The 25,123-nt window shown below is 45.7% G+C and overlaps 1 protein-coding gene across 3 annotated transcripts in view; it reads right to left on the reverse strand.

Annotated features, from left to right (window-relative positions):
- LOC147750815 (uncharacterized) overlaps positions 1-25,123 on the reverse strand; it is a 702,597-nt gene that overhangs the window by 152,551 nt on the left and 524,923 nt on the right. For all 3 annotated transcript variants that reach the window (XM_086937011.1, XM_086937002.1, XM_086937022.1), the window contains one exon: positions 21,210-21,403. In XM_086937011.1, the coding sequence (XP_086793137.1) occupies positions 21,210-21,403 (194 nt within the window). The remainder of the gene's footprint in view (positions 1-21,209; positions 21,404-25,123) is intronic.

The following is a 25,123-nucleotide window of genomic DNA, read 5'->3' on the forward strand; positions in this document are numbered from 1 at the left end:
TGAAAATAAGTATTTTTATATAGACTTAACACAAGACCACAAACGACAAAAATCCACAATACTGTACTTTAGAATGGTAGAATTAGCTTAGTTCACTTTAGATGGTTAATGCAACACTTTACATTCAATGTACCTTTGGATGCGTAACGCGATAAAAACAAAAGAGTTGCAGGGAAGGTGATGAGTCGGTTCCTTACACGCAAGAACGGGGATGCGTCGGTTCCTTACTCCGGGGGGGAGGTGATCCGTCTGTTCCCAACGGATGAGCAGGGGACGGTGATGGGTCGGTTCCTTACCGGAGGGGAGGTGATGCGTCAGTTCTTCTCCGCGTGGGGCGGTGATGAGTCGGTTTCTTACTGCGCTTCAGTGTCGATGAGACTCGCAGCACTGTGATGACGATCCGGTGCAATGCAACAAAAATTGCGTCTTCTCCTTGATGCAACATCAAAGGAGTGATGCGTGCATGCCCAACGGCCATGCGGTGACTCTGTGAATCTTCTGAGCCGCGACAGGCCATCCGAGACGCTTCTGCAGTGATGCGACGGTTCCAGCGGCAGTGGGATACCCTTACTCAGTGATGCGACGATAGCGGCTGCGGCGGCGGCACTCTTCTCAGGTGATGCTTGGGGCTTTGGCGATGCGATGAGACAGCGGCGGTACCCTACTCAGTGATGTGACGACAACTGCTGCGGTGACACGCTTCTTCTCGGTGAGTCGCGCTTCCAGCTCCCTGCAACACGCAGTCTTTTAGAAGGCCCAGCACAACAGCAGGCACTTCAAATTCCCAGCAAGGGAACTCAGGGGGGCTGGTTGGTGAAATCTGTTATCCCTGAGACTTCAGCATGAGGCTAGCTCGATTTCCAAGCCCTTGGAGATCCTTTACAAGTTGATGAAAGTAGCACAAAGTTCCTTTTTCCTTACTTTGGCAGTCAGGCAACCACTGCAGGCCAATCCCCGAAACAACACTCAGCTTAGGGATAGTCTCCTCCTTCAGTTTCTCTCTGGTTCCTCTCCTCAGCAAAGGGTCTTCTTGTTTCCCAAAAGTGATCTAAATTTCTGGGGTCTGGGTCCCCTCTTTTATACACCTATTCTCTTTGTTCTCTGAAGGCAGGGAGTGTCTGTGCCTCGTTCAAACCAGTTCTGTGCAGTCCTGGAGCACTTTGTTGACAAGACTCTGTCTTTCCTTTGACAGTGTGGGCCAGGGACATCAGACGCACCACAGGAGATGGAGCCAGCATTGTGGAAGGCAGGCACAGCCCTATTTAGGTCCCAGATGCTTCCCTTCCCTCACTCTACATGCAGATGGGTCTATTCAGCCCTGTGCTGACTCACCCTGTCTCCTGGAATCCCCCAGCCCCTGTCACTCAAACTCCAGACAAGGAATACCAACCTAGCAGAGGCAGGTTTGGATAGTTAGGTAAGAAAATACATACTTTCTAAAAGTGGTATTTTTTAAACACAGAATGTTAAAACCAACTTCACTAAAAGATGTATTTTATCATTCTGAGTTCAGGAATACTAAACTCTAATTTCTACCTATTTCTCAGTTAGGATTATAAGATGTTATAATCAAACTGCCCATTCTGGCCTATGGGGAACAGTTAGCTTTGCAATAGTGGAAAACGAAAATGGCTATATTTCACTATTAGGACACATTCATCAGGGCATGTCCTACATTTTACCTACAATGCACCATGCCCTTGGGCCTACCATGGGGTGACTAATATGCAGAAAAGGTAAGGTTTAGGGGCTGGCAAGTGGGTGAACTTGCCAGTCAACATGGCAGTACCAGACTGCACATAGGCTCTGCAATGGCAGACCTGAGAGACACTTTACAGGCTGTTTCTGTGGGTAGCACAAACAGTGCTACAAGCCCACCAGCAGCATTTGATTTACAAGCCTGGGCACACTCAGTGCACTGTTCTAGGGTCTGACAAGTAAACCAAACCAGCCAATCATGGAGTCACTAATTCATACATCAATTAACCCTAGGGAGCACTTGCACTGTGGCACGGAATAGCAGTGGCACAGTGCCCAAAGAATCTATAACCAGCAAAAACATACGAGGCAACAGCAAAAAATGGAAGGGAGACCCACGCCAATGGTGCCAGGTCTAAGATTGATAATTTTTAGAGGTACTGCCATTGGGCCGCCAATAACATCCCTCTAAACACGAGGGCACTTGTAAACTGGAAGGAGCTGCAGCCATGGGTTTCACATAATATACATGGGGTATTAGTAAACCGGTAGGCACAGAACCATGCTAGTGTGGAAACCAGCGGAATACAAGTGGGGCGTTAATAAGCGGACATTGAGCATCCTTGCACAGGATGAGAATGGTTTGCCAGAGATATACGCGGCATAAGGAAGCCCTGTGTTGATAGCGGGCGGAGTGCCAGGAGCCGCCGGTACAGATAGAGGTGATGCATTGTAGTATTTACGCATCTGGGACAGTACTTCATTGTTGTTCCTTACACCTCTGTCCTGATGAGGCCGAAGCAACAGGGCTGAAGCACGTCGACAGACGAGAAAGGAGGCATCCGTTAAATCACAATTATTGCGCAGAAATTGGACATGCACACCGGAAAAAGATGTACAGGTGGGTAGGGCACCTCAAGTGTGCAAAGGATTACCTCACAGTGGACCGCAGTGAACTGAGAAAGCGGACACTTTTGTTTGTAATTAGGGGGTTAGGAAATGATCTTTTTGTATACTTATGTATGTATTTGTTGTTATGTTGGACTGCACTGTGTTTTTGTACCATGTTGATTTAATGAATGATGAATTAAGAAAAATGAACAACCGATCTTAACTAGTAAACCAATTAAAAGAAATAATTATTGGTTACGATCAGGAATAAGCGTTGGTATGTGACTTTGTTTAAGTACATAGTAATAAGATGGGACTAGGTACCACTGCATAGGAGTAACTGAATGCATCCTATGAATGCGTTGGGTCTATCTGTTCCTCCACATCACTGTTTATTGTGCAGTCACAGGTTTGGCGGTGCAGGAGTGGACCTCTGGTGTGACGATCCGTTCCTGCATCAGCAAACTCGCAAGTAGGCCCTTAGTGAATCGCCTGGAATTAGCCTTCCTGTCACTCTCACCACTTGGTTTAATTCACTAAGACCTGCACCACTTAGCTACACAAATTTGTTTTTGGATAAGATTTGAGTGTAGCACTGTAGTGTTTTTGTATGCTTTGAGCTTCACTGGACATGTGCCTTCAACCTGACTGCAGACAGCCTTGGATCTCAGAGAAGAATGTTAAAAGCAACCTGTCTGGAGTTTGAGAGGGCACATGAGGGAGAAGGAGAAGGTCACATAAGGATGGCTGTCATATCATGGTACCAAAGGAGACCATGTGACATCAAAGATCACGAAAGGAGGGCCAGGAATACAATAAGGCTCAAGGGCCTAATTATGGGCCGCAAGAAGGTCCCGGGGATGCCATTTTCGAGCATTTAGGTGGTTGAACTGGTTTACTCTTCTGCTGAACACCTCAATCATAGGTAAGCTCTCTAGTGACAGCACTGCGCATCACTTGCCAGGATCCATTTTAGTGCCACTGAAAAAGCAGACGACTGGCAGTAGAGAGGCCTATAAAAGAGAAATGAATGAATGAGGTGTCTGAAAAAGGCAGGCGGGGGTGGAGCCCTTCCCTTGAAAAGAAGTAGCCAGAAACAAGGTACAGTCTCACATACAACCTGTATTATGGAAGGATTAACGTTAGATAAGTAGAGGTTTTCAGTGCGATTACACCTGAACAGAAAGCCTTTCACCCTATACGGTATACTTGCTATTTGGCACTGATCATGGGAAGTTTTTTTAACTGTCTGTTTTTACAAGTTCAACAGTATGTGATTGTTTAGCAGTTATGCATAACCCTCATATTATGAGACATATGAAACGTCTTCCTCATTAATGTTGCAAGTATTCTTGAAGTATTTGGTAAACCAACCATTCACTTACAAGTACAGTTAGCCAGTCACTATGTCGCTTCATACAAGAGTTGTGGCTCACATTTCCGTTGCATATCAATTTCCCATGGCCCAATAAAGTATAGAATTTTGTAAAAGAGCAATTAACCAACAAACTTCCCCTGTCTTGTGCTTAAGTGTTGTTGTGTCTTCTGTAGGCCAAGAATTGTGCTGCAATCCTCTGTGTGCATATACCTAGAACCATTGTTTCGGTTCAGGGGCTGTCACATCCAGCCGCCTCAGTGCAAGCTAACCGCTCCTAGGTCAGAGTGGCCCTTCCTTTGAAGCATCATCCCTTTGCCACCCTTCTTTCCACCACCTCCATAAGACCCCTCAACGCATCCGCCCATTGGGCAGTGAGGGGATTCTTGTGGAGCCCTCAATGTTCTTCCTCCCCGAGAGTCGCTCCTTCCGCCTGGGCCCAGCAGATGATGTCTGCCTTCCACCTGTTACATGGTGGCCAGTTGCCGATTTCAGATGTCATGCTATATCTCTGTGGACTACTCTCAGTGCTAAGCCCAGAAATCTAGTACCTGTTGTTCCTCGGGAGTACCCATGGTACAACCCCAAAAGGCCGATCTTGGCCTTGTATAGCTGGGTCCTGTCCAATACATGTTCCAGCATCTCAATGACCTGCATCCAGACTCTCCCAATATTCTGGCACTCCCGCACCATGTGCCAAAAGTCTACGCCTGTGGCTATACATCAGGGGCCTTATAGATCAGTAATGTTTACCATCACATTCAGCCTCTTGGGTGTAAGGTAGGAGCAGTGCAGGTAGTTAAATTGTGTACATTTAAATCTGGTCCTGCATTTATATTTATATGTTCAATTTTAGACTATGCATGGAGGCAGTCGCCCAATGGATGATCAGCAATTCATTGAGGCTTAACGGCGAGAAGACGGAGATTCTGGTGTTCGGCGGAAAGGAGGAGATATGGTCGGCGGAATGGTAGCCCACTTCGTTGGGAGTCTGTCCAGCACCTACGGGCCTGGCTAAGAATTTGGGAGTCCTGATCGACCCCTCGCTTAGCATGCAGCAGCAGGTGAACAGAACAATTGCCACCTGCTGGGGTGTTATCCACATTCTAAGGAAGATCAAACACTACCTGTCCCCGCAAGCGAGAAAGCAAGTCGTGGTAGCCCTCATAGGGTCAAGATTGGACTACTGTAACGCGCTGTATGCAGGGATCAACAAGGGCCTGCTGCAGCGTTTACAAATGGTTCAGAACGCCGCAGCAAGGTTTGTTTTAGACCTGCCCAGACGTTCATCAGCCACCGCTGCTAGGAAACTCCTTCATTGGCTCCCGATGGAGGACAGGATTCTTTTTTAAATTCTCTGCCTGACATATGGAGCCTTGGCGAGAAATAGTCCGTGAGGAATAGGAGACCTTTTGGTCCCTTATAGCCCTTCCAGAAATTTACGCTCTGCCAAGAAGTCTCTGCTAAGAGCGCCCCGCATTCGTAGAGCTAAGTGGGGGGGCAGAGCTTTCTCGAGTCTTGTGCCTAAATGGTGGAACACCCTACCGGATGAAATTAAGTCCCTGCCTACTATGCAAGCCTTCAGAAAGGCTTTGAAGACTCGTCTTTTTGCCGAAGCCTACCTGTAGTTTTTGTCTCTGCCTTTTTTTTGAGGACTTTTGTCTGTTAGGCGCCTTGATGCCTTCGGGTTTTAGTTGCGCATTATAAGTTGTTTTTCATTCATTCATTCATTCTAGAGTCTGCTCCATTCCTTTTCAACAAATTGCCTAACTAGCTATGTCTGCCACTTAGTCTGGAGGTTCTGTAGCATGTCCACTGTCCTATTATAATTATATTATTATGTGCCATCTTATATAACATGTAGAATAAATGGCTCCCACGTCCACAAGTCATCACTGGCTGCAATATATCATGAGTAGGGGTTCTGGGTCAACCTCTTCAAATAGTCTGTGCATCGCTGGTGTAACAGGTCCGTAGACAATGAATTGGCCATCCTGGAGACTGCTCCCCATTATAAGCTCTTCTGGTGAGTTCAAGGAGTCCTCATTGTAACAGTCACCCAGTGTTTTTATGTCTGCCGACGACCAAGCTGCCAGAAATCCACCTCTGGATGTCCGCAGCACCCAGGGCCTATTACAGATCTGATCCCACTTGGCCAATTGTCCCCTTCCAACAACGAAGGGCAACTGCTGCCCCCTACATTGTCGCAGGAATTGACCCTTCTCTATGTGTGCACCGAATTCTCCCAGCTTCAATCGGCCTAGTCCCATCACCCACCTGGCCAGCCGCTGTAATTGTGCTGCATAGCAATAAAGTTAAAAATTTGGAACTCCCAGTATCCCCTTGCCCTTCGGCCTCTGCAATGTACATAGTGCCACTAGATTTTGTCGGTCATCCCAGACTAATTCACATAGCATAGCATTTCTTCCCATTCCCAGCAGCAAGCACAACCTCCAGAGGCCCAGAACTGAACAGGTACCTCCTGACAGGTCATAACTCTCAGCAGCAGAGTTCAGGGGAGCAAGGGGTGAAGTATTTGTGTCCCCGAGCCTTCAGAAAAAGAGGCCAGCATACACATCCCCTTGGAGATCTTCTTCAAGAAGGTTCAAAGCAAAGTTCCAGTCTTTGTCCTTTACTTAGCAGAAACAGTAACTGCAGGCCAACCCCACACAGCACACAGCAAATGGGCAGTACTACTCACAGCTCTTCTCCTTTGCAAAGGTTCCTCTTGATTCCAGAAGTAATCTAAACGTCTGGGGTTTAGGTCTAATACTTATACCCAAAAATGTCTATGTTCTCTTTGAGCAAGGGTCTCTGAGCCCAGCCCAAACCAGTTCTGTCCTCACTGGTGCAGTATGACCATAGGGGGTGGAGACAGCATTGTGCAAGGGAGACAGGCTCTATTCAGGTGCAAGAAAATCTCCTCCCACTATTCTAAATTCAGCCAAGGTCTATTCAGTTCAGCTTTGAGTCATTCAGGAAGGCCCAGGCCCACCTCAACCCCCCAGTGGCTGTCTACAGTGAATGCACATTCCCAGCAACTGTCACTCCAAAAGCAGACAATCAATACACAAACATTCAAAGGCACACCGAATCGTTGGACAAGAAAATGCCTACTTTCTAAAAGTTGTACAAAAGAGAGGATTAACCCTGGGACTGTAGCGAAGTGCGGCCTTATAAACTGAAAAACTGAGGAGTCCAATGAATTCCACTGGAACTTGACAGGCGTCTGTATTTTTTTTTAGAAGAATTGTTTTGAGAAGTAATTTTTAAAGGAACTGATTGGCCTCTCCTTTTGTTCCCTTACAGTTTATATGGAATCAAATTGCATATGTTTTCGGTCAAAACACTGTGTAAAGAAATCAGTGTATTATTATTGTAATTGTTTGTAAATATTGCACATTCACAGTTACGAATTTTTGTATATTTGTGAGAAGATCGTGATTTTGAATGTATATAAATGTAAAGTGTTTCCGTCATGATCAGACACTAAGATCTACAAGAAGCTTTGAAATGTAAAAAATAAAAAAGGTTAAATAAATAACCAGATCTAAGCGCAAGATAACGCTGGTTCGTCATGTGTATCTGTTGAATTAATGAGCAGGAACACTAACCGGTAGCAAGGTAACTTTCCCAGTTTTTCAGTTACTTTCTAAAAGTGGTATTCTCAAACATACAATTTAAAAAACATCGCTACTAAAAGATGTGTTATTAAATTCTGAGTTCAGAGAGCCGAAACTTATTTCTCTATCTTGTCCAATGAGAAGTTATACTTGTAAGATGTTAGAAAGCCTTTCCCATTCTATCTTGTGGGGTAAGATAGCCTTTCAACAGTGAAAAACAAAATTGGCTGTTGTCCTACCATTCACATACACTGCCCCCTGCCAAGGGGATAGATTGGGCTTACCTGAGGGATGCCTTACATGTAAGAAAAGGGAAGGTTAGGGCCTGGCAAGTGGGTGATCTTGCCAAGTTGAAATGGCAGTTAACTGCGCACAGACACTGCAGTGGCAAATCTTAGATACTTTTTCAGGGTTATTCATGTGGGTGGCACCATCAGTGCTGCAGGCCCACTAGTAGAATGTGATTTACAGGCCCAGGCACAATGCAGTGCACTTTGCTAGGGATTTACCAGTAAATTAAATATGCCAATCAGGGAGAACCAATTGTAAGAACAATTTACACAGGGAGCACTTACACGTTGTCACTGATCAGTGGTGGCAAAGTGCCCAAAGCATCTAAGCCGGCAAAAACGAAATCCAGCACAGCATCAAAAATACAGGAGGTAGAGGCAAAATGTCAGGGGAACCACGCCAAAGATGCAAGGTCTAACACATAGCGTTCAGGGTTCAGAACCAAACATTCGGGATCCATACTGGCAGGTTTACAAATAACATGAACATTTTAGTTAGAGCTCCTTTGCCATTGCAGGAATCTGGAGCATACACCAAAACACAATGCTACCCCTCAGTCCCCTGACCCCGACACCCAGATTCCCTTCTATCATATCAGTGTTCATATTACACACTCTAATCCCTAGGTATCTAAATGTTCTGGGCGCCCATTGCACTCAGCTCTGCTGCACCGATTCCTGGGGTCAAAACAAGGTATGGCGATATTATAAACACACAAGGTTTTTGCCAGTTAGTGCACACCTAGAGATGTGACCAAATTCTTCTAGTAGGTCAGCTCACCAAGGGAGTCCTGTCTGAGCCACTCGCAGATAGAGGAGCAAGTCATATGCATACTGAAAAACCATGAGTTCGCCATCATGAAGCGAGATTCCCCCCCACCATAGCCCTCAGTATGCAACATACACCCAAAAGGCTCAACCGCTAGCTCAAAGAGTAAGGGTAAAAGTGGGTAGCCCTGCCTCCACGTATCTCAAAGGGGTCCAAAATGCAGCAGCCCATGCGCACCAGCGCTTGGGCACCTGCGTAGAGCAGCGCCACCTACCTGCCCCATCCCTTCCCCAGCGCCATCTTCGCCATGACAGCCTGCAAGTACAAATACAAAAAATGCAAAAAAATACAAGTAGTCCCACCTCAGTGTGGCAAACGATTTCCTGATGTCATAGCGAGAGTACCACAGCCCCTGCACGGAGGGCCTGAGGCATTTCAGATAGAACGGGGTATAGGAGGTGTTTGTTAAATTAAGTGTTATGCTGGGGGATAAACCAGTTTTGAACCTCATGCACTAGGGTAGGCTGGTAGGGCATTAAGCGGTTAGCCAGGCCCTTACTGAAAATGTTATAGTCTAAGTTTAACATTGATAAGGGCCGTTAGGCCACCACATCTGTAATGTCCCCAGAGGGCCTGGACACCAACACCACACTGGTTGTCACCAGCAGGGATCCACTGTCTAACTTGTTTGTATACATTTCAGCCAGTTTCTGAGCTAGGGAAGATGCAACGTTTGATAAAACTCAGCTTGGAGGCTATCCATGCCTGGGGTCTTGCCAGATGGCAGCTTTTTATTAGCTACGTGAATCTCAGGCTCTGTAATAGGGGCACCAAGTGATTCCCGGCTCTCAATCTGTGGCAGTGTCGCTTTCACCAAAAAGGCATCCAGCCCCTCCATCTGCCCTAGGTCAGGTCTTCTATATAGCTCCCTATGGTGGTTTTTGAAGGATAATAGTAATTTTTTGTTGCTTCAGTGAGTTGAGCTGTTCTGATACCTTTTCTTGCTTCTCCTGCTCTTCCTGCAATGCTGGCCTAATCTGCAGTTGGTCTGGTAGCTCCCGCTGTAACCCGCTTATGCGGTCCTCCAGCAGGGTCAATTCTACTCAGAGTCTCTTTTCCAATACCCGACTGACTGAGGCAACAGCTGCAGGTCACCTCTTTCAAAGCAATCCCTTCAACTTTGCTATGGAAAGCAGTGTGGTTGTTGCCCCCTCCACTTTCATTGAAGCTTGGTCACCTCTCCCCTTCAGGAGAAATCCTGGTGAAGCACCACATCCATCCCCCAGCGGAGCAGCAACTCAGCATCTTGTCCCCCTTAGGTAGTGACCCCAGTCATCTGACATTTCAAGTGTGAAAGGAGTAAGCCATCACGTTATCCATCCTTTAGAGCTATCAAACCAGTCGCACAGACCCCTCCATGGGCACGTCCTCACAGCACACCACATGGCGACATATCTGACCACCACAGCACAGGCCCACCACTCACACCAGTGAAATCAGTGTACATGTCAAATCCAGGTAAAGCAATGTAACCAATCACAACTCCCCCACCCCAGGTCAGAGTAGTAAAGGTTCTCTGTTCAAAACAATAAACAAACAGTGGTTCATAGCCAACCCCCTACTCCTCAGTGATGCGAAAGCGGTGTTGATAAGGGGCAGTTGCTCTCACAGATTCAGACGTTTTTGCAGAATAATGGAGAAGCTGCCCCTGCATGGTTGACTGCAATGGCCCTATTTTGCAAATATGGAGATAGAATAGGGCACCTTGTTTCATGTGGATTTAATGAATTGTCCTCTGACTTCGGTATAGCTATCTGAAACACTTGTATCTGAAAGACTTAGTTTATAGTACTCCTCTTGATATGGGGAGTTGGCAAGGTGCAATAAGGAGCCAAACGGGATACCAGAAGAAAATGCATGGTCAGCAGTCTCCGAAACAGCAGAGGGGGTGCATTTGCCGACTTCCCTGGCCTTAGAGTAGGTGAAATAGTGTTGACTGCTTCATATCCAGTTGTGTTGTTGAATGTATCTGTTTTTCTCTTTCTTCTGTAAACCTTCCACATTTTCACATTGAGCCCCTTGACACCTTGTTCTAACCCTTGATGTAGCCCTTAGCCTCAATGATAGAAATGGTAGGATGAGGTTTTTGATTGCCTGAAGAGGCTTTTTGTTCTGGAATATCAAATGAAGAATCAAAGGAGGGCAGATAATCAAGGGTATATAAGTTTTGGGAAATAATTATGTTAATATTTGGAAATCCATTGGAAGGTAAATCAATCGATTTACTATGTTAATCATATTTTCTCCAGTTACAAATATGCGCTCCCTCAAAGGACTCAAAGGAATATTTTCTGCACCTAATGCACGGGCTTTTCCCTCCTTACGCAATCTCCTTTCCACTTTTCTTAACTTAGAGCACCGCATCAGTAGCGTTTGATGGTTTAATCCTTCAAACAGTAGAATATAAACCCAGTCAATAGTTCTATACTGAAAAATAATGTTACCTACAGCAATAGATAAATTACCCAATGCAGATAGAAAGGCTCCATGGACTTTAGAAATCCAATTTAGAAAAGCAAAAGGAAAATAATTACTGGCTGAAAATCTTAAATATGTCCATCGTTCTGGCTTTAGCAACAAGTCTAGCTTTTATGCTATTGCTAAATCCTGATTCATTTGGTAATCATGCAAAAGGTACACAATTGCTGAACGTCATGGCAACCATAGTTCGAAGTGACCAGCTGCTTTCTTTGCCAAGCTTGGTTCCATCTTTTGATCAATACTTACAATGTGTTTTTCGTAGATGTACTGCAGTGTTCAGCGTGGCATTAGACCATGGGTACTCGCAAACATTTTCCCAGGGGCCACAAAGTAAGGTCTGTCGTGCCCAGTCAGCACGGTAGCACTAGCGCTTTTTGTTATGCCGCGTCTGAGTTGCAATCCTTATACCTCTCCTAAGAGTAAGCCTTCTCTGCTTGCCAGTAGGAAAAGGACGTTACTTAATTATTGAATTGGAATGAAATAGAAGTACACAAAGTGAAACCATAAAATCTTGATATAATCATGGCGTGCCCACTTGACTATATTGTGTGATCCTAGACAATTGTCTAGTTTCACTTTGCCTCCTTTTCCTTCCTTTTCACAAATAAGAGCACCTTCAATTAAAATGGACACAATATATAGTTTATAAATTTTCTCTAGTGTTAAATTTATTTAACTATAATGTTGTCCATCTATAATAACAACCCAAAACACCCAGACGGTTCCTCGTGATAACTAACTTGACTCTTAGTTCATTATTGGCATTGTTGCCAGGTTGGGAAGAAGCATGGCTATTTCTATGTTCATTTTGAAGACTGTCACCTTAAAAACATAAATCTCAAAGCACTGGTATCTTCTGATGTACAGAGATGAAACGCATGTTAAGAAAATACACTTTTTGTTTATTTTGAAAAGACTTTAATTTTGCATGTTTGATGAAAGAAGTCTTAAAAATGAATGTGTCTGTAATGTTCTGATGTCCCCAAAATGACCACAAGACACTTCTGTATGGTTCTAAGTATTTAATTACTTTCTTTGCAGAGAGCGCCGAGCCTGCCATGTTCTCCGCTCTGGCACTCGCGCTATTCATACCCAGGCTGCGCGTGCATCTCTAAGATGGGCGCAGCCGCACGTCGTGTGGTCATGCAACGTGCGTGCACTAGACCGCTACACTACATATCTCCCTTTTTTCCAAACAATGAAAACATAACTTACAGTCCGCCGCTCATGTCAAAGTCCTGGAACCTGGCGGGCTTGACCACTGCTCTGCCCCTGCGGGTAAGTCTTACCGGGGTGGCAATGGTCTCTCTCACGGGAGTCTCTGCGCTGGCTCCCCCACTACTCGATGTAGCCAGGCTCTCCCTTGGTCCCCTTGAGTTGATCTTCTTCTCCACTCTGGGACTACCTCTATTGCTTCACTCCTCGCCAAGTTCTTCTCCTCCCATGTCTGCTTCTCCGTCGAATCGTCCTTCCTCTACTCTAGGCTCCTCTGCAATATTCAATCCTCTTCCTGCTTGGTCCCACTGTAGCACCTTGTTGCATCTCGCCATGCGGTCCTGTGACCACACATTTCCGTCACTCAATAGAGCGGCCCTGTCGTACACCTCCTTCACCTGCAACGGTTTGCTGTACTTGCTATCACCTTTTCTTTGCATCGTTGCCAACTTCACTCGCACCCATTCGCCTTCTTCCAGTCCTGTGTCCCTTACATTTCACCGCTTGTCTTAATGTTTTGCATAGATGGCTTGGGCCTTCTCCAGGTTTGCCTGGACCACTGCCGGAGACCACTGGCTCACTATGGTCTTCTCCTTCCATACTCTATTGTCCTTCGTGAAAGGGTCACGACCTCTCAAGATTTGGAATGAGCTGCATCCTGTACCTGTGGGGGTGATCCTGTAGGCCCATATCATTTTCCATATCTCGTTCTCCCAGTCCTTGTTGTTCGCTATCGCTGCTTGCACCGAACCCATCACCACACGATTAAATCGTTCCACTAGACCGTTGCCTGCCGGGTGGTAGATCGATGTGTGTTTGGAGAGAATGCCATTTCTTTCCATGAAGTTATTCAATTTTTCCGAAGTGAACTGCGGACCATTGTCGCTTAGGATCGACTTGGGAATACCCTCCCTCAGGAAAGTGTCGTCCAGGAAATGTAAGATTGTTTCCGCGTCCATTATTTCATCCACCCTCATCTCAGGCCACTTTGAGTATCTGTCTATGATGACACGTACATATTTTTGTATGCCTTGCCCATCCAAGATTGGGCCCAAGACGTCAATGGACAACTCCTCCCACGGGTTTTGTGGAGGATCGAATCTACCTAGTGCGGGGCGCAGTGGCTTGAGCGTTTTGTCTGCTCCCTGGCACTGTGGGCATTCTCTGACGTATCTTTCTGTTCTTAGGTCCATACCTGGCCACCAATATCCCTGCTTGGTTCTCATTTTCATCTTGACTATCCCCAATAGTTTTCCCACTACGCCGTCGGGGGGAACAACCTTGTCTCCCCGGTACACGAACACTCCTTGATCATCTACCGACAATTCCTCCCGTATTTCGTAGAACATTCTGAGAGCTTCACTGGTGTGTTTCTTTTCTGGCCAGCCCTGCATTATGTATCTCTTCACCTCCTGCATGATGGGGTCTTCATATATGCTTCATTTCACTCCTGGTTGCTGATATCCTTCTCTTGGTCATCTGTCAGAGCCACCATCTCTTCTCCAGTCGCTTGGTCCTCTTTCCCTAGTTCCATGGCCGCCGCTCTACTCAAGTAGTCCGCCACTCTGTTACGACTGCCGGGGATATACTCCACGTCGTACCTGAATTCTAGTAATTTTAATTTCATTTTTGAGATCCTGGGGGTGCCGCTGGCGTGGCCGCTGGACGTTAATACTTTCACCAAGGGCTTGTGGTCTGTTTTCAGTTGGAAGCGGGTGCCCCACAGGTAAGCATGGGCGGAAAATCCGTTTCGCTCGCGGATTTTGCGGATTTTCGGTAAATTCGCAATCCGCGAGATTTGCGAATCTCCCGCAAAATCCGCAAATCCGCGAGCAGCGGATTTTGCTCGCACTGTTCGCGTGAGTTCGCGCCCCGCGAATAAGTGCAAAATTGCAGAAATACGATCTTAGCAAAACTGAAACTACTTACCAGGTTCAAAAGTTCAGGCTCATCATTAGTAGCCATTTCCTGTAGTGCTTCCTGAGGGGCCCCTCCAGAGCTCAGTTGCCAGTTGAAACTATGATGTGACCCTGCTCTGAACCTCAGAATAGTTACACATATGCCACAAAGGTCCTGAATTACAGCTAAGGGAGACAAGCAGGAGCCAGGCTGGAAGTTCAAATCCATTAATCAGCCCCTAATTCATTATTGTCAGTTGGGGCAGGGCAGGTGTTGTAACTAATTTTGCAACAATGAAAGCACTTAGCAAGTGCAAAAGATCACTAATCAGGAAGCACTAAGGAAGCAGGTGCCAGCTAAAAAAATATTCTGTGACACATTAATCAGCCCCAAATTAATTCAGGTCACTTGAGGCAGGGAAGGTGTGCTTGCGTTGCCACAATAATGTACACTGACTGGACAACCAGAGGGTGCTGTGATGAAACAGAGGGTGGCATGGGTGGGCCAGAGGGTGGCATGAGTAGTCAGAGAGTGGCAGTGGTGACAGAGAGTGGCAGTGATGAAGAAGAGTGTCCCAAACAGGCTGGACACGTAGAAACAACAAGTTCGCGAAACTTGCGACCCGACAGGTAAGTTCGCAATTTGCGACATTGTACAAAACCCTCGCGAACTGGCAGAAACCCGCGCAAACACACAAAAAAAAATCTGCAAATTCGCGAGAATTCGCGGATTTTGCGGATTGCGAGTTCGCAAATCCGCAAAATTCGCGAACGCGAGATTCGCAAAATTCGCCCATGCTACAGGAATTGTCTGAATCTTGTCATGGCCCACACCATGGCCAGCATCTCCTTCTCTATGACACTGTATTTTTTTCTCCATGTCACTCAATGTGCGCGAGGCGAAGCTAAGTGTTTACATCACTCCCTGTCCTCGATCTTGCATCAACACGGCACCCAAGCCTTTATCACTGGCATCCGTGATTAGCACCGTTTTCCCTTCTGGATCATATCCCTGTAAGGGAATGGCTCCTACCACATCCTTCTTGATGCTCTCAAACTCCTTGTGCTTCCTCCGTCCAGTGGAACACCGAGCTTTCTCTGGTAAGTTTTCTCATGTGGTGTGTCTTTGGTGCGAAATGCTGCGCAAATTTACTGTAGTATTCCGCCATTCCTAAGATGGACCGGACGTCTTCCTTGTTGGCAGGCGGGGGCGCATCACAGATCGCCTTCACGTTCTCGGCCTTGGGTGTGATGCCTTGCACACCAATCTCATGTCCCAAATACGTTACTGATTCCATGCCCAATCGGCATTTCTCCCATTCAACCGTTAGGCCCTTTCCCTCTAGTGTTTTCAGGACCTTCGTGAGCTTGGCGTCGTGGTCTAATTTGTCTCGCCCTACCACCAGAATATCATCCTGGAAATATTGGATGCCGTCCATGTTCTTAAACAACTGGTGCATAAGTTTCTGAAACATCGCGGCCGCTGAAGCTAGTCCGAACGGCATGCAGCGGAACTGGTTGCACCCGAAGGGGGTTATGAATTATGTTAACCTTCTGCTCTCCGGCTGCAGGACGATCTGATGGTATGCGGATGTCAAGTCAATGGTAGAGTACCATTTGATGCCTCTCGTCATGGCCAGCATCTCTTCAATCCTTGGCAGGGGAAATTTCTCTACCACAATATTTTTATTCAACTCTCGCAGGTCTACGCAGAGCCTGACCTTTCCACTGGGTTTCATGACCACTACCAATGGCGCCAGCCACTCGGCGCATGTGATTGGTTTGATTATTCCTCTCCTTTCTAGTTCCTGTAGCTCCACTTGCACCGCCTCTCTCACTGCCAGAGGTACGTTCCTCACCTTGTGAGCCACCGGTATGGCGCCTGCCTTGAGGAAAATCTTGTGCGCAAACTTTTCTAACTTGCCCACGGTGCCTCCGAAGACTTCGGGAAATTCTGCCTTCCACTTATCCAGGTCTGGCCATGCTTTCGGTTCTGTGAGCAGGATTTGCTCCTTGCCACCCGGTCCAGTTTGATGCCCAAGTCGCCTTGGTCGAGCCATCCCAGCACCAATGGACCTTTCTCCGATATGTACAGCTTACAGTAGGCCCTGCATCCTCTAAATTCAAACCTCAATGGTCTGAATACTAACATGGGTATGCGGTCCCCATTGTACGTGACCGGCCTGATGTCCAATTTCTCCAGGTCTGGGCCTAGGTGCGGCTTGAAGGTGTCGTTCCACACTGCACGCTGGACAATGGTGTAGGGTGATCCTGAGTCCGCCACCATACTTATCGGTACGCCACCTATGGTTATGTCCAGTACCGGCTTGGTCGACCTTTTATTGTCCACACTCAACACTTGGTCATAGATGCAGAGTACCGCGTCTTCCTCTCCGTGGTTCTCCCCCTCTCTGTCCTCTTGTCCTTGGTCAATGTATTTAACCGTGCTTTTGGACGATTTCCTTCGGCATACCTTTTCATAGTGCCCTATGATTCCGCAATACATACATTTGGCGCGAAACGCCTGGCATTTCCTGTCGTGGGCCTCATGCACCCAACGTCCACATCTATAGAACGATTTCTTGTAGTTTCCCGTCCGTCTACCTGGTGGTCCTGGGTTCCCTTGCCACCTGTTCGGTCCCTTCGAAGGGGGCCCCTTGCTCCTGTTTTCCTTGTGGCGCTCGTCGTCATCAATCTTGTTCACCATCGGGCTCACCGCAACTTCCCTTTTTGCCACTTCTGCGCACCTTCGCTCCAATTCCACTCTCCTGACAATTACCATCACTTCCTGCAGTGTGGCGTCGCCGCTGGCCCATAGCTTGTCTTGTACTGCAGCGATTGTAGTGTGCATTACAATCGGGTCCTTGATAAATTCATCTTGGAACGTGTTGTATCTACATGTGGACGCCAACTTTCTCAATGCGGGGACATATTCTTCTACCGACTCTCCTGGAAGTTGCTTCCTCTGCTGGAAATTTTACCTGTCTATCGACACACACACACAGTGGGTTTATAATGTTCGTTTAACTCCTCGATAGCATGAGCATACACATCGTCATCCGTGCTTGCCCGTGGTTTGGGTACTAAGTTCTTGAAGCTCCTTAACCCCTCTGGGCCTAGATTGTGCAATAGTATCCATCTCTTTTGTTTGCTGGAGAACTTTTCTTCGTTCTCGTCCTCCAACACTTCGATGAAATTGTCTATGTAGCCTCTCCAATCCTCCCACTTCATGAGAGTCTCCCCTGGTTTAGGTAGGAACTGTACAGGTGCCGTCTCTGACGCTGTTTGCGTGCTCATCTTTTCGCGCCTTTCTATGGCTGGGGTGTCTTCGTGGCTATTAGGGCTACCTGGTGCGCTGTTCTCCTCTTGATATTCTGTCTGTAATTGGGTGGTCTCTTGTTCTGCCCCTTCGCTGTTCCTAGAGGTAGCCAGCGCTCCTGCTCCCTGTAGTTTAGCATTGTGGGGTGCCCCGGCCAATGTGCTCCCTTCTCAGACCTATCTTCTCCTCCAGTGCTGAAGTCGCCTACCTTCTTGGGTTTGTGGGCTCTGCCACGCTCTCTGGTGTCCGTCTTTCTTTGTGCAGTATCGTTTCCTGGCGGCCTGTGGTTTTGTTGGTGCCCGTTTGTTGGATTCTTCTTTCCTGCTACCCCGACCTCGTCGCCATTGTAATGTTCTGATGTCCCCCAAATGACCACAAGACACTTCTGTATGGTTCTAAGTATTTAATTACTTTCTTTGCAGAGAGCGCCGAGCCTGCCGTGTTCTCCGCTCCGGCACTCGCGCTATTCATGCCCAGGCTGCGCGCGCATCTCTAAGATGGCCGCCGCCGCACGTCGCGTGGTCACGCAATGTGTGTGCACTAGACCGCTACACTACAGTGTCCTTCAAGTTAAATGCTGAGAGATACCTTATTTGCTGTTTTTCTTTTCTTCCAGTTTGTGTAAATAAAGGCTTGCCCGTTTAGGGAACTTCTGTATGAAGGTTAGGGCTCTCAGAAACCCAGTGCGGTCATTCAGCTGGGGGCAGCACATGCAGGTCAGGAGGAAAACATGCAGCCACCGGGCCGTACTTTGAGTATCACTGCATTAGACATTTGATGTCCAGTCTTGGATTGCTTATGCTGGATCGTGAAAAGAATAGTGTACTGAGCAATTATTAGGGTAAACTTTTTGTAGAATTTGCCAAGCTGTTAGTCTCAGTATGGCTGTTGGGCATTATGAGTAAGGCTCACAGTTTTCCGTTTTTACTGATTTTTACACATAGAGACAGATAACTATGTGTTTCTGGTCTGTATTTATTTTTAAAAGCAGAAAAAATACTGAAAATTATGCTTTTTTTGAGAGACTCTCCATGCTGTCTTTCATGAACTTGAGGCAAAACCTGAACAGATAGATATCATAGGGTATGAAAAACAGGATGAGATTTCCCTAAATACAGATATATGTTAACATATATATGTAGTATAACGCGAATATATACCCGTTGGTGTAGTTTTATGTTTTATTTTGCATCTTTATTTGCTAAAACACAAAAGCCATCCGCGTATAAGTGCATGTGTAAGAGTTAAATAAATGTCAAAATATACCATTTTGCAACTCCATTTATTCTCAAAACACAAAATAAATTTGGATAAATACCAATAAGAAGGCCAAAAAAAAATATAGGTAAGTACAGACGGAAATGTTAAAAAAAATAAATACCATAAAACCGGGAGCCCGAATTATGAGCCAAGTATTGGTGCAGAATAGGACACGAGTGAAAACCCCCTTGTAGAAGACCAGTCACTGCTAAGATTTGGCCTACCATCTTCAGCGTCCTAGTAGCAGTCCGAATCTGCACCCAGCAGCAGTCCGAATCTGCACCCAGCAGCAGTCCGAATCTGCACCCAGCAGCAGTCCGTATCCACGCCCAGCAGCAGTCTGTATCTGTACCCAGCAGCGGTCCGTATCTGCACCCAGCAGCTGTCAGTATCCAGACACTGCAGCAGTCAGTATCCGGACACTGCAGCAGTCAGTATCCGGACACTGCAGCAGTCAGTATCCGGACACTGCAGCAGTCAGTATCCGGACACTGCAGCAGTCAGTATCCGGACACTGCAGCAGTCAGTATCCGGACACTGCAGCAGTCAGTATCCGGACACTGCAGCAGTCAGTATCCGGACACTGCAGCAGTCAGTATCCGGACACTGCAGCAGTCAGTATCCGGACACTGCAGCAGTCAGTATCCGGACACTGCAGCAGTCAGTATCCTTACACTGCAGCAGTCAGTGTCCGGACACTGCAGCAGTCAGTGTCCGGACACTGCAGCAGTCAGTGTCCGGACACTGCAGCAGTCAGTGTCCGGACACTGCAGCAGTCAGTATCCGGACACTGCAGCAGTCAGTATCCGGACACTGCAGCAGTCAGTATCCGGACACTGCAGCAGTCAGTATCCGGACACTGCAGCAGTCAGTATCCACACACTGCAGCAGTCAGTATCCACACACTGCAGCAGTCAGTATCCACACACTGCAGCAGTCAGTATCCACACACTGCAGCAGTCAGTATCCACACACTGCAGCAGTCAGTATCCACACACTGCAGCAGTCAGTATCCACACACTGCAGCAGTCAGTATCCACACACTGCAGCAGCCAGTATCCACACACTGCAGCAGTCAGTATCCACACACTGCAGCAGTCAGTATCCACACACTGCAGCAGTCAGTATCCACACACTGCAGCAGTCAGTATCCACACACTGCAGCAGTCACTATCTGCACCCAACAACAGTCACTATCTGCACACAGCAGAATTCAATATCTCACAGGCCAAGACCACAACTCCATGCAACTATCCTCGCATGGGGCCAACACAAACATGGAGATAATTATTCAAGTAGCTCGATCTTTCAGGCAATATTAATATCATGTTAATAACTCTTCTCTTTGTGCAGAATCTTTCATCTACCTCAGTTCACAGTAAAAGGTTGGTTTAGTAAATTGTTCCTTCCTTACCAGACCAATCACAGTTTTGGTCCTTAACGGTGACCATATCAGAGTGACGAGATGAGAACATGCCTAATCAGTGTGTATCTGTTAAGACTGGCGTGGCATAGAAACCCCTAGCTCTCGTCTCAGGTACACCAGTAAGTTCTATCTGGTCCCAATGCATGAGAAGAGCTGTGGTGCAAATACCACTGTTTAGAGTGGAAGATACAGGTAACGCATTTTACAGAAACTAAACAAGTTCAGGAATGCTGTAGGTAGATTCTTGAAAAGGGGGATAACGTTACTGGTTATCAATAAAAGGTTTTTCTTTTGGACCAACCAACTGAACTATAACAAGTGTTATTACTGGAAATATACTGTATATTACATCTAGATACATACACTACCTATAGCTTCACAGATTGGTACACAAATCACGACTGTGACACCAGCGTGAATGCTTGTGAAAAGATGGTCACTATCCCACTGTCATCCGGCCATATGGTGATTGACACACACAAACACACTTCTTGCCCCCTACTATAGTAATGGCTATGGAGGGCTCTCCACTTGTCTGTAGACGGCTGCCCAGTAAATTATGTTTAGAGAGAAATGTTGGTGCGGCATCTGTTGGGTTGGAAGAGAAGAGTGAGAGGTCTAGGGTGGTGGTAGTTTCAGAGCTTAGGGTATAGTGCCTATGTTTATATACAAATGTACACAAAAAAGGGGTGTGAGAAGCACTCAATGGTGGGTGATCAAAGCAACAGAGCATGTCACAATCATATTACCAACTCATAGGATAAAATAAACACAATCCTCAAAAATTTTATTAACTATTTAGAAAAAAGAAGGGAATGGCAAGCAGGCACTCTATTGCTATGCAAGGTAGCCGACTTTGACATTGATCACATCGGTTTATATATGTACTCCGTTACTTACTTACCAGCATCTGTCCCCCACAGAATGGAAAGTCAAATAAAACTATGAGTTCATAGTAATCGCTGTCTGTATTATTAATAGAGCAGCTGCCATCATTCAAGACAAGCTTCACGTTTTGCTGGATTAGCCTATGCAGATAGTCCTTCGACACATTTAATTTCATAAATTCCAGATTACAAAATACAGAGATTTCAGAGCCTGCAATGGAAACCAGAGTTTAGTTGTTACCACAAAAGAGAGCATTCTTCAAAAAATGGAAGTTCATTAGTTCGATACAGTATAAAATAATATAATTAATTTTTCAAAGTCATAAAAGATTGTAATTTTGTAAAAGGAAATAAAAAAATGACCAATTTTGTTTTTTATCAGGGGTGAACGAGGAGTCATCAATTGAGGGTCAAACCCGAAATCATATACGGGACTAAATAAGACCAATAACGCTCAGGGACTTCATACAACGGTCATTAATAATGCTGAAAACTGAAATGACTCTACTCACTCATCTCAATTTTGGGAAATTGGGTTGAGAATGAGAACTTTGTGCATGACCTTTGCCCGGCTAAAACCTTTTTCATGAGGCGGCAAGCACAAGCAATTGCATACCTTGCATAGGTCAGATTTTAGCCAAGCGAGTGATTGAAGATGCATTTAGTGAGACACTGTCCAGGACTCTCTAAAAATAACAGCTACTCCCATGCACCCTCAGCTTTATTTAGACATCATGTTATAAGGTGTCTACTGGATTTTATTGCAGCAAGGTCAGTCTTTATCTGTAAATAGGTGGCGATATGTCCTTATATGATTAAAGATAACTGTTTAGAGACAGTGCATAATCAAACATTTAAAAGGTAGGCAATGCTCTTCCTCTGAACACAACATACCCAAAAAGAGGGGGTTAACAAGTATCACTGTTTTCACGTAAAATACTAGGTTTCTCCTGAAGAGAGACAGTGATCTATTGAAGATGAAATAATTCACAGTGTTTCTGTTGTACAGCATACTCGTGTGTGGAAGTGCGCCACACAAGCACAGCAACCACAATTTGACAGAGATTGATACTTTTGTTAAGATAGGTTTCTTTTAAAATGAAGGTTTCAGAACCCCCTACAGTGATAATGGCAATGTCTCAATATGTTTTGGCTCATTTATTATTGGGAGGGACCTCATCAGGATAATTTAGGAGTTTTTTTGTTGGAACAACAACAAGTGATTGAATTATTATTACTCAAGCAACAGATCTCTATAGTACATATTAACTAGAGTCTCAAGTTTCTCCACCTACAGAGTACAATTATGTACATATAATATTTTGAAGGAAGCAAAATGGTGTGTTGAAGCCTGCGATAAAAAATGATGCATGGAAAAGGAAATTGTTTACTTTGGTACTGCCTTTTTACTTAATGATCACACCTGAGAAATACAATAAGTTAGATGGTGAGGCATACATTGAATGGGCTGTAGTTTGATAAGGAAGCCATTGAATGGTGGTTGTGCACTTATGAAAAATTATTGTATTGTCTAGCTAGCAGGTGCTGACACGATTAATAACTTTAGTTCATCTGTTTATGTATTTTAGTTTTTAGACTTCTGAGATAAAGTAATCTCTCTCATTCTGTCTATGTTGACCTCAGAGTGGCATTAAGGAGAAATACATTTTTAGAAAGATCTCAAAGGTGAGCTAGGTATGTTTTATGAATTGGACAACGTCAAAACATTTATAAAAGATCAAGTGGGGGTTGCCATTTGAGCACTCCAATAGTTGGTTGAAGATTAGGTCAGAATTTCCTCTAACCTTTATCATAAAAAACACCAATACAAGGCAGATTTCTCAAGACAGGCTGTATAATTTTTTTTCTTCCATGTTTTATAAAGCGAGAACTTGACCCGAAGGTATCAGAGCACTTTACATGAGCACCAGTTTTGTTACAGGACACATTCATGGCACAGGGAGATTAAGTGATTTGCCCAGAATCACAGGATGTTGAGCGTTGTTGCCGAGACTCGAACCTGGTTCCCCAGATTTGAGGTCGACCGCCCTAGCCATTAGGCACATATTCCTGGTCATTGTTGAATATAGTAGGATAGAAGTGCTTTATAAAGACTGTCCTCAAGGGAGTTGGCACATTGAGACACAATGCCTTCCTTTATACATACAAAGTCTAAACAGATTCCAAGAATTGTTGAAGGGAAGGATTTGCTGCAATCAATGCAGGAGAAGCAGTGTGTCTGAGAAATCGGATATAATCTTGTTTGATTGACTGCTGATGTATCCAGTGGTAGGAACCAGGCCGAAAAAAGAGACCTAGCCAGGTTTCTGTTTAAGAGTTGACTGGTTTGCTAGATGGGAAGAACAGGGAGACGCATAAGAGAAGCTATAGGTATTGTCTCCACCTTGTGCAAAGTGCATACACTGTTTTGGGTATTGAGTTGTCATTACAGTGGACAAAGAGCAGGACCTTAGTTTCTTTCCTTATCAAAACGTCCTAAAGAAGTGAACCCTGGCTTCCAGCTCTGTTGGGACCCTGTTGATTTGGTAGAAAATAACTTTTTATAGCATCTGCCCATGCCAAACCTGTCAAATACAGTGCATAACAAGAACACACATTCAACTGCAAACCCAGATTAATGCTTTAACCTTCCAGTCCAGACATTTTATGACTGAAACAGGCAAAAGAAAAATCTCTCAGACAAAATCCTGATTGTATAAAAAAAGGCTCCTTACGGTCAAAACCTCAGATCTCTATAGTCAGCCAACAGACAAAAAAATGATTCTTCGTCCAAGTGCTTGACTTAAAACTAATAAAGCAAACACGACTGTGGTATCACAAAGATAAAGAAGGCTGTGGTGCCATATATCATTCCTAATTATATTCAGGAGGCGTAACCTTTCTTTAGCACGTACTGATTCTTTAGAACCTAGTGATATTGCTAAATCGAGCTAGAATCAGCTCCTGTTAACGTCAATCTATGCGGAGAAATTGATCACTGCCAAAGTGTACACCTGGTTCTCGCTCAGAGGTCTGAAATCTTTATCATATTAGACCTTGGACAAAAGTAAGTCATATAGACCTTAATTGTTTTCCTTGAGAAAGATGGAAGATACGTGTAAGATACATCTGCGTGGAGATCAGGGTGCTGCCTCCTGGTATAGCTCTGCTGCAGCATTTTATACATGATGTTCACTCTAATGGCCAGTAGGCTAACCCAAAAACCATAGCTTATAAAATGTCAAATGTACTGATTCCACAGAGAATATGCTGACTTTGGGGGTGGGGTTGTATTCCCAATCATAGTTTTGCATCAGTATTGAAGAGGTATGAAATACAAGCTAAGTCAGCCTATGCATCTAGTTGAAAGACGGTGCAAACACAGAAGGTGGGAGAAGGTACACTGTTCAGCAGGGGCGGCTGGCATGGCTCGTGGGTGGCCAGGCAGGGGGGGTCACAAGGATCATGGGGTCATGGAGGAATGCGGGGGGATTGTGAGGGTATCGCATGGGTGTCGCGCATGGACACATTCCGTAAAAAGATTTTGGCCGCAGGCCTATTCCTGAATCTCTGCTCCTGCTCTCCTCGAGCACATCGAGGAGCAGGAATCAGGCTCCACTAGGTCAATCACAAAGCTGCAGTGGAGCGTTGTGATTGGTGAGCACCCAGGCTCCCCTGACCAATCACAACGCTGCAGCAGCGTTGTGATTGGTTTTGGGCATCCTGGTTTGACGCTCAACCAGGGAATGGGGGCCTGGGCTTAGAGGGGAAGTGTGCATGACTGGTTTGTGCACTTAAGTGGGGCAAACCACTCCGTCCCTGCCCTGCTCAAAGAGCAGAGCAGCCCCGCTCACTCACCCGCACGCAATGCAGCAGGAAGCAGCCTAAAATGACAACACAAAGTTGTTATTTTAGGTTTCTGCTTCCCACT

This window comes from Lissotriton vulgaris, chromosome 1_1 (genome assembly GCF_964263255.1).
Source record: "Lissotriton vulgaris chromosome 1_1, aLisVul1.2, whole genome shotgun sequence".
Lineage (NCBI taxonomy): Eukaryota > Metazoa > Chordata > Amphibia > Caudata > Salamandridae > Lissotriton > Lissotriton vulgaris.